The sequence below is a fragment of the Danio aesculapii genome, chromosome 21, assembly GCF_903798145.1.
Source record: "Danio aesculapii chromosome 21, fDanAes4.1, whole genome shotgun sequence".
NCBI classification, from domain to species: domain Eukaryota; kingdom Metazoa; phylum Chordata; class Actinopteri; order Cypriniformes; family Danionidae; genus Danio; species Danio aesculapii.
The window spans coordinates 1,192,079-1,206,845 of record NC_079455.1 but is presented as its reverse complement, the minus strand read 5'-3'; the positions used below and the strand labels follow the sequence as shown (position 1 = coordinate 1,206,845).

At 37.8% G+C, this 14,767-nt stretch overlaps 1 protein-coding gene across 1 annotated transcript; it reads right to left on the bottom strand.

Moving 5' to 3' along the window:
- Positions 1-4,427: 4,427 nt before the first annotated feature.
- Positions 4,428-14,430, bottom strand: brcc3 (BRCA1/BRCA2-containing complex, subunit 3). Its single transcript, XM_056447012.1, has 8 exons — positions 14,199-14,430; positions 13,996-14,115; positions 12,617-12,704; positions 12,433-12,521; positions 10,237-10,292; positions 9,714-9,845; positions 8,501-8,544; positions 4,428-6,332 (listed from the first exon to the last, which is right to left on the bottom strand). Exons 1-8 carry the CDS (start codon positions 14,301-14,303, stop codon positions 6,184-6,186), a joined length of 783 nt encoding a protein of 260 aa, XP_056302987.1. The 5' UTR covers positions 14,304-14,430; the 3' UTR covers positions 4,428-6,183.
- Positions 14,431-14,767: the final 337 nt, after the last annotated feature.

The following is a 14,767-nucleotide window of genomic DNA, read 5'->3' as shown; positions in this document are numbered from 1 at the left end:
CTTTACCAAGCCAGCCGACGTTTCTGTGAGGAGTTTACACATTCTCCCCGTGCTCTCGTGGGTTTCCGCCTGTTTCCTCCCACCGTCCAAAAACATGCAACTTAAACTAATTGACTAATCCAAATTAGCACTATAGACATGCTCCTAGTAAGTAGTTATCTCTTAAGAGCAATCACTATCTGTTCATTAGCTACTACAGCAGAGTTCTCCAGATCTACCTGAGCTCAAACTCGCCTCTCGCCTTGCAATGGGAGGAAACCCCAAGCTTGAGGATCTTATGAGCTCAGGGCTCTCTCCTGGGACAGCATGCCAAGCTTTATAATCAATCATCAGCTAAGTGTGAACTCTTGAAGTATGTTTAAGAGCGTTTAATAATGGTGGACAGAATGAAAGTGTGTGTGAGTGTGTTCAGTCCTGTCTGTTTCAGAGGTGTTAATTAAACACCGTCTGCCTCTGGGACGTCACTGTCCACTACACCACAGTGGCCCCTCTGCCAGAAATATATACAGGGGCCCATGGGCCCACAGGCGGATCATCAAACACACTGCCCTGCTGCCAACACACACACACACACTTAAACTTTGTCCTCATCATGCACACTCACAAAAAACGCACACACACATATACACAAGTACACACAGATGCACACACACACATATACAGAGAAACACACAGACACTCACACAAATATACAGTCACACACACAGATGCACACAGACACATACACAGAGAAATAGACACACACACAAACACAAAAACACACACATAACTACATACACACAAACATACTCGCGCATATACACACAGACACACACAAACAGAAACACACTCACACAAATACACATAAACTCACAGTCACACACACACACACAGATTCACTCACACATACACACTCACAAAGACACTGACACGCAAACACAGACAGACACACACACACACACACACACACTGAGCGCTCCAGATGTAAGGAGGCTTGAGGTTTACAGTGGTCTGGTGTTCAGGCTGAATGTGTGTGTGTTCTGATTGAGTAATGACCGCTCTGCTGATACACACTGGAGGAGGAGAAGGAGAGATGTTGCTGCTCTCTCCATCCGCCTCTGTTTTTAATATCTCCTGCCTGCTCTCAGTCCCACCATGAGTTTTACACACACACACTTTTCTGTTTTAGTGGAGTGTTAGGACTCGCCTGCACACAAAACGGCCTGATTTTACGCTCGGCTGTAAGGGGCAATAAATGTGGGATATTCGTCCTGAATGAGCATTTGCACTCCAGATGTCGGCTGATGTCTGGAGAGCTGCTTCAGTGGCCGAGATCTTATTTCTCAAGGACAGGAACGCTGTGAAAGAGGAGTTTAGCTGCACTGTAGAGCAGAGTCAGAGCCATCAGTGAAAGAGGATCAGTCTAACTGCCTTCACAACACAACACATGTTTAAAGCACAAACATCTCAAAAGTGTTGGCCTATAGGGGTTTGGGTTGGGTGGTTTGGTTGGGTAGGGTTATTTGGTTTGGTTAATTTGGATGGGTTTGGTTGGTTTGGTTAGGTTTGGGGGGGGGGGGGTATGGGTTGGGTGTGGTTGGTTGTTTAGTTTTGTTTGGGGTTGAGTTTTGATTTTTGGTTAGTGGTTAGTTGGTTGGTTGTTTGGTTGGTTAGTTGGTTGGGTGGGAAGCGTGGTTTTTTGGGGGGTCGGTTAGTTTGATTTGGTTTGGTTAATTAGGTTGGTTTGGGGTTAGGCTTGGTTGGTTTCGATTGGTTGGTTTAAGGTTGGGTTGGGGTGTTGGGGTGGTTTTGTTGCTTGGTTAGTTGAGTAAGTGGGTTGGTTTAGTTTGGTTTGGGTGGTTGGGTTGGCTGGCTGGGTGGGTGGGGTGGTTTGGTTTGGTTTGGTTTAGGTTTGGTTGGGGTGGTTGGTTGGTTGGTTGTTTAAGTGGGTTGGCTGTGTTTGGTTGGTTGGTTGGTTGGTTGGTTGGTTGGAGTGGGGTTAGACGGTTGGTTTGGTTTGGGGTTGGGGTGGTTAGTTGGTTGATTGTTTAAGTGGGTTGGTTGTGTTTGGTTGGTTGGTTGGTTTGTTTGGTTTGGGGTTAAGTTGGATGGGTTGAGTTTTTTTGGTTGGTGGTTGGGTGGGTTTGTTTGGTTTTGTTGGTTAGGGATTGGGTAGTGATGGTTGGTTGGTTGGTTGAGTAAGTGGGTTGGTTATATAAGGTTGGGTTGGTTTTTTTGGTTGATTGGTTTGGTTTGGGGTTGGGTAGGGTAGGGGTGGTTGGTTGAGTAAGTGGGTTGCTTGGGTAGGGTTGGGTTAGGTTGGTGGTTTGGTTTGGGGTTGGGTAGGGAAGGGTAGGGTAGGGGTGGTTGGTTGAGTAAGTGGGTTGCTTGGGTAGGGTTGGGTTTGGCTGGTTGGTTTGGGGTCGGGTTGAGTTGGGGGTTTTTTTTGGTTGGTTGAATGGTTGTTGAGTGGGTTGGTTTGGGGTTGGTGGTTGGGTAGATTGGTTTGGGTTGGTTGGTTGGTTTAGGGTTGGGTTGTGTTAGGTTTTAGGGTTGGTTAAGTAGGTGGTTGGTTGGTTGGTTGGTTGGTTGGGTCTGTGTTTGGGTTGTTTGGTTGGGTGTTTTGGGTTGGGTTGGCTGGTTGGTCCTTTGAGATAAAACTGCATTTAGTGACTTATTTCTTGCATAAAACAAGTCTATATAAATGTTAAGAATAGCGTATACATAATTTACAGTTTTAATAACTCATTTCTGATAACTCCTATCATTTGTATTTACCGTGATTACAATACGTAATATTTTACTAGCTATTTTGCAAGTTACTAGTATTCAGCTTAAAGTGCTATTTAAAAACTTAACTAGGTAAGTTAGGTTAGTAGTCGTAATAATAATAATTGTCTTTTTGTTTGTTTTTTGCTTTTTTAAAATTACAGTTAAGGTAAAGGATATAACACTTTCCACAGGAGAAAAATATAATAGGAAATATTGTGAAAATGTTCCTTGCTGTATTATTTTATTAGAAAAATATACACACCAACCTCTTACATTTGGTTATATTAACTAAACATTCTGAATGTTTTACATAGCAGTCTGCATGTAGATCTTGAAATATTCATATTCTGATAGAATAAGCAACATTAGACTTCATGATCTGCTGATAACAAGACTATCAGTTTGTCTGTTTTTTATTAAAATGCTCATTTTTATTGTGAAAATCTGACATGACTAATATACTTAATATAATACTACGTGTTCAGTAATCTCTTTATAGTTTCAGTAAAAAAAAAGTTCAGTAAAAACTAGCCCTTTTATAAAATAGGAGACAGTTATATCTATTTTTTATAAGATTTTATTTTTGTTTATTGTTATTCTTTTTATCCTATTGTTTGTTTAAGTAATAATAAATAATATACAACAATAATCTATAAAATAAAAACATTGTTAATTTATGTATGTATATTTTTTGTACATATGTGATATTTAACCTTATTATTCATATCCTTATTTAATGAATAATTATGTTTTCCTGATAATGTCTTTCTTAAAAACCTTCTGCACTTTAACAAAGACATCTGCGCCACCTAGTGACAAGAAACTGTTTTAACACTCACAAACACCATTGAGAGAAGTGCTGTGAAAATAAAGGCAAAGAATTTTGAACTGTTTCTAAAGTATGGCTTTACAGTAGAAAACCAAATTATTAATTGCTATTTGGGAAATAGGTTAATAATAATTATACTGAGCAAGAACATTTTCCACAGTGTTTCCTATTATATATTTCTGGAGAAGAAAGTCTCATTTCTTTCAGTTCGGATGGACGGAACAAATCCAAAAGTAATAACTTATGGTCAATATTATTGGCCTCCTTAAGAAATTATTTCATCATTTCATTCATTATACCTTTACCAAAAGTATTACAAACTACTGTTTATTGCATCATTATTAAATCATCATTAAAAATTAAACAATTCAAAGGGATTCAGCTCAAAATAGCACACAGATAATGTTTTCTAACTCTCTGAAACTGACCCTTACTGGCTTTGATTCTAATTGTGTGGTGTTTTGGTGACTGTCGCTTTAAATTCAAATGAGATTGTGCTCTATTCAAAAGAGGGCGGAGCTACAAACGCCTGTGTGTCAGCATAGTGGCAGATTCAAAACACTAATGGACAGCTGGCTGCTACTCACTCAGAGCTGCTGTTTATGCTAATGAGAAAGAGATGGTCACTAGTGGGCGGGGCTTTCCCCCTCTGATGACACGTACAAAGGGAGGATGTCAATCAAAGTGTTTCTGCAGATTTAAATCAAGTCTGATTATAAAATAAGCAATTAATACATGCTGACCATTAGAGGCTGGATATATTCACACACTGCTGACACACAACTGGGTTTAAACCCTTTATAAAAGTGATTTCTGCATGATAGGTCTTCTTTAATATTGCCGTGTGTTTAATGATTTGAGCTTTTATTTTACATTGTCATTTCAAACTGACACGTTTGTACATTCAGAGATTTATGCAGAAACAGCGCTAGTAAATAATGTCACTGTACACTGATGATCATCATCCAAATCAAATCAGTAACAGAGAATAAAATCAGTGTGTTCAGAGTGTGGAGCGAATACACACTACAGTATCAGAAAACAAAACTGTGTGTGTGCAATGGCATGACAAAATAACAGGAAGGTACGTTGGATGAGAGAGTTCAAATGTGCTGCAAGTTATTAGCTTTCTTTCTTCTGTTGAGCACAAAAGAAGATATTTTGAAGAATGTTGAAAACCTGTAAGCATTGACTTCCATACGTTTTGTTTTCCCTACTATGGAAGTCAATGGTTACAGGTTACAAGTGGCTGGGCTGTGGCTGGGCTCCCCAACACATTTCCACTGTGTCCTGCAGTTTTTGCAGTGTGTTTCTGTATTAATTATTAAATCAGTTTCTGTATAAATTTATTAAAGTGCATGTTGTCAAACTGATGATGTTTTCTACGTTTCTCAGGCATAATAAAAATAATAATTAAAATGATGTCAGCATTTACTCAACCTTAAAGAGTTTCTTCTGTTGAACACAAAAGAAGATATTTTGAAGAATGTTGGAAACATATAAGCATTGACCTCCACCGTATGTTTTTCCTACAACTAAAGTCAATGGTTACAGGTTTCTAAGATCTAATAACTTCTTCAGTGTTTAACAGAAGAAAAAAACTCATGATAAACCACATGAGGAAGAGTAAATAATGAGTAAATATTATTTTTGGGGTGAACTATCCCTTTAATGTCCTGATGTTTTCTACGTTTCTTACGGATAAAAACAAAAAAATTGGTTATATCATCATTTATTCACTCTTTATGAGTTTCTCTTATCGGCTGAACACTAAAGAAGATATTTTGAAGAATGTTGGAAACCTGTAACCGTTCACTTCAATAATATTTGTTTGTCTTACTATGCAAGTCAATGGTTACAGGTTCCCAACATTCTTCAAAATATCTTTATCAGTGTTCAAAAGAAGAGGAAAACTCAACATGAGGAAGAGGAAATGAGTATATTTTCAATTACATGTGAACTAACCCTTTAACTTGAGACACATTTGAACTTTCTGGGCCACCGTAGAAAGGCTTAAAAGAGTTGCTGTTTTATTTTCAACACTCTTTTGTAATGGCAGCCAGCACTAAAGAATTCATAACTCGAATTTTGGCTGGAAGAAACTTAGACTAAGCTGCAAAAAATGCTGGTCTTAATCTTGTTTCTAGTCCAAATGTCTAAAAATTCTTAAAACAAGAAGCATTTTCAACACAAGCAGAGCATATTTTCGTGTTTTCTTGTCAAAATTAAGTGAGTTTTTCCTTAAAACAAGCAAAATAATCTGCCAATGCAGTCAAAAAACTCATCTTATTTCAATTTTCATGGTCATATTTAGCTTGTTTTAAGGAAAACTCCCTTAATTTTGACTCAATATTTCTGAAAACAACACTATATTCATTGCTTGTCCAGAAAATGAGAATTTCCAGATATTTAGACTAGAAACAAGACAGAAACTCTAAGTAAGAACAGCATTTAGCAGTGTCGCTCTGTAAAATGTGCTGAGGTCACAGAACTGTGGACTTACAGACGTCCTGTCTTTAATCTCCCATCCGAGAGTGGCAGCAGAGCTAACATTTGAGGAGAGAGGTGAGTGTGCAGTGAGTGATTTGTTTTGTTCCGTGTCCTCATATTGCCGCCAGCTCTTGCGTCAGCAGCTCTTTCTCCTTCTGCAGTTTGATGATGCTCTGTTTGTTCTGCTCCAGTCGGTCCTCCAGCCACTGTAAGAGCGGCCCGCTGATGGCTGACATCTGACTGCACAGGTTTTTCGTGAACACTGACAAACACACACATTGCAAAAAAAGGTCACACTTTATTTTAATGTTCAATGCGTGCTTTTAACAGACCATTAAAGGGATGGATGTTTAACTCTGTACAGTAAGGCTCCATTTAATATCAGTTCATTTAACTAAATTCAATATAACGACAACTGCAAGATAGTTTATTAAGGCATAGTTAATGTCTAACGCATTAAAAGTTAATAACTAATTAAGTTCAGTTGTGTTTTTTGCTAAGGTGGTTGCTAAGGTGTTGCTAGGTGGTTGTTAAGGTGTTGCTAGGTGGTTGCTAAGGTGTTGCTAGGCAGTTGCTAAGGTGTTGCTAGGCAGTTGCTAAGGTGTTGCTAGGCGGTTGCTAAGGTGTTTGCAAACAAAAAATAAACGACAACTGCAAAATCATTTATTAGGGCTTAGTTAATGTCTAATGCATTAAAAGTTAATAACTAATTAAATTCAGTTGTGTTTTTTTAAATAACCTCTAACATTTCTCTATAATCTGGATTTTAATGCATTACCTAACTAATGAGACTTTATTATAAAGTGTTACCTATTCATAATCCCTTTGCAATGTAATTAGTTTAAAACCTTTGAGCTAAACATGTATATGCAATAAATCAATACACCACATATTTTTTGGCTATTTTTAATGTTTTTTCAATATCATGATATGAATTTATAATAATTAAATTATATATTTTTATAATTAATTTATGTTATATTAATATAATTATTAATATAATAATCAATACATTAACTTATGGATCAGTTTTGCATTATTTTTATATGCTAATTGAAATTATTTTTCACAGATTGTGTATGGAGTCAATCTAGGGCCATATATACTTGAATACTAAGGTGTTGCTAGGCGGTTGCTAGGCGGTTGCTAAGGTGTTGCTAGGCACTTGCTAAGGTGTTGCAAGGTGGTTGCTAGGTGGTTGCTAAGGTGTTGCTAAGGTGTTCGCAAACAAAAAATTAGGTAATGAGCAAAAATAAATGAATGCAAATCTCCAAAAATCACAAACCTAACAAAAATAAAGGGTTGCAAAGGGAAAATTAAACTCTAAGCAGTGCAAAATAATAATAATAATAATCAAAATTTTGATTTGCTTTTTAGTCAACCGTGAGTTTGTGATGCTGTTTTCACTTGGCACTTCATGGCCTGTCGTAAACACCCCTTGTTCCCTTGACTCCGTCCCCTTGTCAAATCAGGGCCACAAAGTGCAGAAACGCCCAGAAACGTGATGTGTAAAGTAAAAACAGTATTGCAAACTCACGGCTGAATATATGCAAATGTTTTAGGGTTTTTTGCACTGCTTGGTTTTTATTTGCAGTTCTTATGTTTGCAAATTTAAGTTTTATTTCTCAAAACTTAATTTTCCCTTTTGTAGTTCTTTATTATTATTCTTCATTTTTGTCAGCAAAAATATTTTTTTCTCAAAAATTAATTATATTTGCATTTTTTTTTTTTGCTCAATACTTTATTTTTTGTTTGCAAAACTTTATTTTAATTTGCAGGTATACAGCTGAAGTCAGAATTATTAGCCCCTTTTTGAAATATTTATTCTTTTTTAAATATTTCCCAAATGATGTTGAACAGATTCAGGAAATTTTCACAGTATATCTGATAATATTTTTTCTTCTGGAGAAAGTCTTATTTGTTTTATTTCGCCTAGAATAAAAGCAGTTTTTAATTTTTTAAACATTTTAAGGTCAATATTATTAGCCCCTTTAAGCTATATTTATTTTTTCGATAGTCTAATTACCCTAACCTGCCTAGTTAACCTAATTAAGTTGGTAAAGCCTTTAAATGTCACTTTAAGCTGAATACTAGTGTCTTGAAGAATATCTAGTCTAATATTATTTACTGTCATCAAGACAAAGAGAAAATAAATCAGTTATTAGAGATGAGTTATTAAAACTATTATGATTAGAAATGTGTTGAGAAAATCTGCTCTCCGTTAAACAGAAATTAGGGAAAAAATAAGCAAGGGGGCTAATAATTCAGGAGGGCTAACAATTCTGACTTCAACTGTATATGGCCCTAGATTGACTCCATAATTGTGTAGCAAAAAAACAAAAATAGGAAACACGTATCATGATAACAACAAACTCGTTTGCAACTTTATTAAATTGCGAGCAAAAACAATATCTTGAAATGAGACATTACCTGATCCATTATGTATCTTTGTGATTGGATCCAGGTGAGTTAAACTGAAGAAGAAAAATAATTATACTGTATGGAAATATATGAAGAGGTTCATTAGAAAAACTCAATATTGAATCATTTTCAGATGTAATGATTTTAAATTGTGCATTGAAGAGAAAAAATTACTATAAATTTAGATTTATGGAAATTACTAAAACTCAAAGTTCGTACAAAGTCAAATTTAAGCACTTTTAAATCACTTAACAGGTTCATTTTCCACATTTTCATGCACTTTACAAGTGTGTCGAATCACCTGCATACCTATACAGGGGTTGGACAATAAAAATGAAACACTGGCCAATTTAGTGTTGAAGGTTTCATGGCTAAATTTGACCAGTGTTCTCTGATGAGTGCATCTTCACTGTCTTTCCCACATCCGGGAGAGTTACAGTGTGGAGAAGCCCCAAAGAAGCATCCCACCCAGACTGCTGATACCGAATGCTGAACTTGCAGAGTGAAGATCAGTGAAGGTTTGAGCTCAATATCAAGTCATTACCTTGGCTCAATACTTGTGCTAGACGGGCGCTGGGTCACTGCCAAGGACTACCCAACCATTCTGGAGGACCATGTGACCCAACATGTCAAAAACACTATCATGAAGGCAGTGGCGTGTATCAGGATGATAATGCACCAACACACAGCAAGACTGGTGGCAGAGTGGTTTGATCAACAAGAAAGTGAAGTGAAGCATACCATGGCCTGCACAGTACCCAGATCTAAATGTTATTGAGCACTTTGGGCTGTTTTAGAGGAGTGAGTCAGGAATGTTTTCCTCCACCAGCATCACGTAGTGACCTGAACACTATTCTGAAGAAGAATGGTTCGAAATCCCTCTGGCCGATTTGCAGGACCTGTATTTGTCATTCCCAAGAGGAGTTGATGCTATATTGGCTGCAAAAGGAGGCCCTAAACAACACTAATAAATATAGTGCTCTAAAACCAGGCGTTTCAGTTTCATTCTCCAACCCCTGTGTATATTAATTGCTTCGTAAACATACATATATATATATATATATATATATATATATGTATGTTTACGAAGCAATATATATATGCATGGTGTCCTGAGAAACTCTTTACCGCATAGAATAACCTGAAATTTAGCTAAAATGAACTCCTGAATATGCTCATTTACAATAATCTGAAAGTGAAATGAGCAGGTCTAACAGCATACCTGTGAATCCTCCTGTACGTGTCCTGCTCTTCCTGACAGAGGATTCTGGGTAACTCCACTGCCGACTCCAGACACACTTTCCCAATGGCTTCATGTGGAACGACATGGATCGGGATCTCGATCCGCTCATACCTTGTCATAAAAAGGAGCGTCATTTGCATATTCATGAGCATATCGATGCGTAAAAGATCATGCAACAAATGATTAATTGCAGTGTTAGTACATATTAGATAACATAAAGTGAAATTAAAAACTCAACAGGCCCTTCACAAGCAATTAAACAATGAATCAAATGTTTCCTGAACAGTCTTCATAACATTTGGGATCATGTAAATGCATAAGTCTAAATATATAACACTGTTCAAGAGGTTTCTGGCTATTTTAAAGAAGAAATCGTACATTCACATGTTCATTTGATCGTGTTGATTTTAACATGTGAAGCTCATTGCGTTTTTTCTGTAAGGGAAGCGAATTAAACATGGTGATTTGAAGAAATGCATAAAAGGGAAAGTAGTGTGTTTACTCTGAGCCTTTCTGGGCCTGTACTGACTGGAAGCAGGTGTACAGCACTCGACCAGTCTACAAGAGAAACACAAACAACCAGCAGGGTAAACAACACACAGCAAAACGCTTCAGAAATCAAAATGTAAAGTCTTTTAGTTAATGCCATCTCAGCAACCGAGGCTATTTTCATGGCAAGAACATTTCAATAATAAATGTACAATTAAAAAACAACAAACAATTGAATACATTTACATTTAGTCATTTAGCTGATGCTTTTATCCAAAGCGACTTACAAATGAGGACAAGAAAGCAATTTACACAACTATAACAGCAGCAGTGAGCAAGTGCTATAGACGTTTCAGGTGTGTAAAGTCTAAGAAGCAAAGCATTAGTAATGTTGTTTTTTTATTTTGAGAGAGAGAGAGAGAGAGAGAGAGAGAGAGAGAGAGAGAGAGAGAGTACAGTTAGTGGTATAGCCAGAGAGGCAGTTACAGATTAGGAAGGAAAGTGGAGACTAAACAGTTGAGTTTAGTGGTTTCTTGAAGACAGCAAGTGACTCTGCTGTTCTGATGTAGTTAGGGAGTTCATTCCACCAACTGGGCAGATTGAATGTGAGAGTTCGGGAAAGTGATCTGTCATTCCCAAGAGGAGTTGATGCTATATTGGCTGCAAAAGGAGGCCCTAAACAATACTAATAAATTATATCGCTCTAAAACCAGGCGTTTCAGTTTCATTCTCCAACCCCTGTGTATATTAATTGCTTCGTAAACATATATATGTATATGCATGGCGTCCTGAGAAACTCTTTACCGCATAGAATAACCTGAAATTGAGCTAAAATGAACTCCTGAATATGCTAATTTACAATAATCTGAAAGTGAAATGAGCAGGTCTAACAGCATACCTGTGAATCCTCCTGATAATCTGCGCATCTCTGATAGTAAAATAATACGTTAATCTTAAACGTTTTTAAATGAACATTTATTTATAAAAACTAAAGTTTGTCATCAGACAACATTTTCTTCATTTTCAAATAGAGACAGAAAGACACTTGAGCAGATACAGAAACAAGATAACTAAAAGGGTGCCACTTCAGCCTAAACGGCAGCCATGTTGTGTTTACTTGGCCTTTTTCTTCGCACTGTGCAAAAACAGACCAGCATCTACTATTCGGGCGATTCCGCCTCACCTCCAAACGCAGCCAGCTACACTGAATTAGCGTTCGCTCGCACCGCGTGTTGTAGGAATGACCAAGATTCTCCTCACAGGGCGCTGCAGTCGTGGAAATAAGCGATCTTGTTTCTCCCAGAACGATAGCAGATTTTCCTCTGATGACTCCTCTAAGTGAAACTTCGAACAGTGGGCGACTCTTACACTTCATCCATTAGCCTATTATTGGGCGTCTCATATCTTCCCATTCCGCATAGCCCACTCTCTGCTTTTGGTCCACTGCCATGTCCCGCTACATCCACCCGCAACCGACCCGCAATAAATCATAATGTATTTTTTTATTACCCGACCCGCGGATTATCCGCAGCGCCCGCGGATATAACCGCCATCCGCGCATCACTAATACAGAGTAATACCAAAGCTATCAAGACTTCCCAACTGCTGGAATAAATACTTAATATACATGATTAATTTTGGTTGTTAATTCCCTTGTATACTGTTCTATGTGTAATTCTGTACTCCTTTTTTTATTGATTTTTATTAATCAATAACAAAAATTAATTAATTAATTAATTAAATTTGTTTCTAAAAAGATTGGATATGGTTGCGGCCGGAAGTTAACGAGAATTTTTATATTATTTATTAAATTTTCCATTTATTTTATATTATTAACGTCTACCCCCACTCCAACCCTAAACCCAACCGTCACAGTACTGTAAAAATATTAATTATTATTATACAGTGTCATTAAAAAATGCTGCTATATTAATGTGCATATCGCAAATCCGGTCGGCCGCGTATCCGATCTAGACTTTACCCTGTGTCTGCAGCGTTAAGCAAAGCTAGCAGGCACATGTCTCATTTAAAAAGATGGTCTCAGATCATTATATGGTTTTAAATACTTGCAGATAAAAGGTTTTTGTGAATACTATCTGTATTGGAACAACCCTAGTTATTATTATTATGTGATGTGAGACCCCCTTTTAAATGAGATGGTACATCCCAAGAGGATTATCCTAATAAATAAAGTCAAACTCAAACAAACCTTTGTGTTTTTATCCTCTATGAAGCAGGAGAAGATGAGTCCGACAAACCCCTGATCCATCATCTGATACATGGCTTGAGTGCGAACATCTGTGTAATGCAGGAATACAGCAAGGTGCATGTATTAAAGCTTGTAATACCAAACCCACTCTACTAATATCTGAAGTGTAGATGCTGATACGGACCCACATGCGAGGGCCACACGGTGATGTGCGGATGAGAGTGGTACCAGCCCACAACCCTCATGGGACGTCCCGTCATCTCTGCCAACCTGTGCCTCGTGTTCAGGAAAATCACATTCAAAGAGTGTGTGTGTAGAGTGTATAGAGTGAGAGTTAGTGCGTGTGTGTGTTAGTTTGTGAATAGTGTGTGTGTTAGTGTTAGTTTGTGTGTAGAGTGTATAGAGTGAGAGTTAGTGCATGTGTGTGTGTTAGTTTGTGAATAGTGTGTGTGTGTTAGTGTTAGTTTGTGTGTAGAGTGTATAAAGTGAGAGTTAGTGCGTGTGTGTGTGTTAGTTTGTGAATAGTGTGTGTTTTAGTGTTAGTTTGTGTGTAGAGTGTATAGAGTGAGAGTTAGTGCATGTGTGTGTGTTAGTTTGTGAATAGTGTGTGTGTGTTAGTGTTAGTTTGTGTGTAAAGTGTATAGAGTGAGAGTTAGTGCGAGTGTGTGTGTGTGTTAGTTTGTGTATAAAGTGTGTGTGTTAGTGTTAGTTTGTGTGTAGAGTGTATAAAGTGAGAGTTAGTGCGTATGTGTGTGTGTTAGTGTTAGTTTGTGTGTAGAGTGTATAAAGTGAGAGTTAGTGCGTGTGTGTGTGTGTTAGTGTTAGTTTGTGTGTAGAGTGTATAAAGTGAGAGTTAGTGCATGTGTGTGTGTGTTAGTTTGTGTATAAAGTGTGTGTGTTAGTGTTAGTTTGTGTGTAGAGTGTATAGAGTGAGAGTTAGTGTGTGTGTGTTAGTGTTAGTTTGTGTGTAAAGTGTATAGAGTGAGAGTTAGTGCGAGTGTGTGTGTGTGTTAGTTTGTGTATAAAGTGTGTGTGTTAGTGTTAGTTTGTGTGTAGAGTGTATAAAGTGAGAGTTAGTGCATGTGTGTGTGTGTTAGTTTGTGTATAAAGTGTGTGTGTTAGTGTTAGTTTGTGTGTAGAGTGTATAAAGTGAGAGTTAGTGCATGTGTGTGTGTGTGTGTTAGTTTGTGAACAGTTTGTGTGTTAGTGTTAGTTTGTGTGTAGAGTGTATAGAGTGAGTGTGTGTGAAATGTATAGTTTGAATGAACATTGTTTGTGTAGAGTGTATAGCGTGTGTGTTTGCGTACAGTGTCTGCTTGTGTAGAGTGTGTGTTTGTGTGTTCATAAACTGTATTTTGTTGCAAGTGAGTGTTGAGGGAGTGAGTGTGTGTAAAGTGTTTGTTAGTTTGTGTGTAGAGTGTCAGGTTGTGTAGAGTTAGTGATTTTGTGTGTGTATAAGGATATCTTGGGGTCTCGGTTTGTGTAGTGTGTGTCTTTGTATTTATAGAGCATCTGTTTGTGTGTAGAGTGTGTGTGTGTGTGTGTGTGTGTGTGTAAGGATATCTCGGCCTCAGTGGACGCGGCTGACAGCTGTTCCGGTGAAATCTCCACTCGGTCTTTCCTCTTGTCTGAGCGCCGCAGGATGATCACTGAATGAATGTGCACTATACGGTTCGTGTCCACCTGACAGAGACATACAGCCGTTATAACGCTTCATAAACACACATAGAGCACACCGTATGTTAAAAACAATCTTATAAACAAACCTCTCCGATGCAGAGTCCCATCACCTCCTCTTTCTCGGTGCTCAGCGCGTGGTTCATACACACCAGAAACGCGTCCGACTCTAAATGCACTGCGCTGACAGCCATCGTGTACAGTAAAGTCTACAAAAGATAATATTCTGCTTTGATTTGTTTGTTTTTGTTTATTACTGTACTACACTTCCATATCCGCGAATAGCGTGCGCTACATTATATTCCTTCCGACAGGAAACAAACGTGTACGTATGTTGATCGGGGAGAACTACACTCACCGGCCACTTTATTAGGTACACATTACTATTAAAAGGTTGGACCCCTTTTGCCTTCAGAACTGCTTTAATCCTTCGTGACAGAGATTCAACAAGCTACTGGAAATATTCCTCAGAGATTTTGCTCCATGTTGACATGATAGCATCACATAGTTGCTGCAGATTTGTCGGCTGCACATCCATGATGTGAATCTCCCGTTTCACCACATCCCAAAGGTGCTCTATTGGATTGAGCTCTAGTGACTGTGGAGGCCATTTTAGTACAGTGAACTCATTGTCATGTTCAAGAAACCAGTCTGAGAT

Coding starts and splice junctions, on each gene's coding strand:
- brcc3 (XM_056447012.1), bottom strand. CDS start 14,303: ATGGCTGTCAGCGCAGTGCATTTAGAGTCGGACGCGTTTCTGGTGTGT. Junction 9,846..10,236: donor CAGGCCCAGAAAGGCTCAGA/GTAAACACACTA, acceptor TTTTATGACAAG/GTATGAGCGGATCGAGATCC. Junction 6,333..8,500: donor AAAGATACATAATGGATCAG/GTAATGTCTCAT, acceptor TGTGTTTGTCAG/TGTTCACGAAAAACCTGTGC.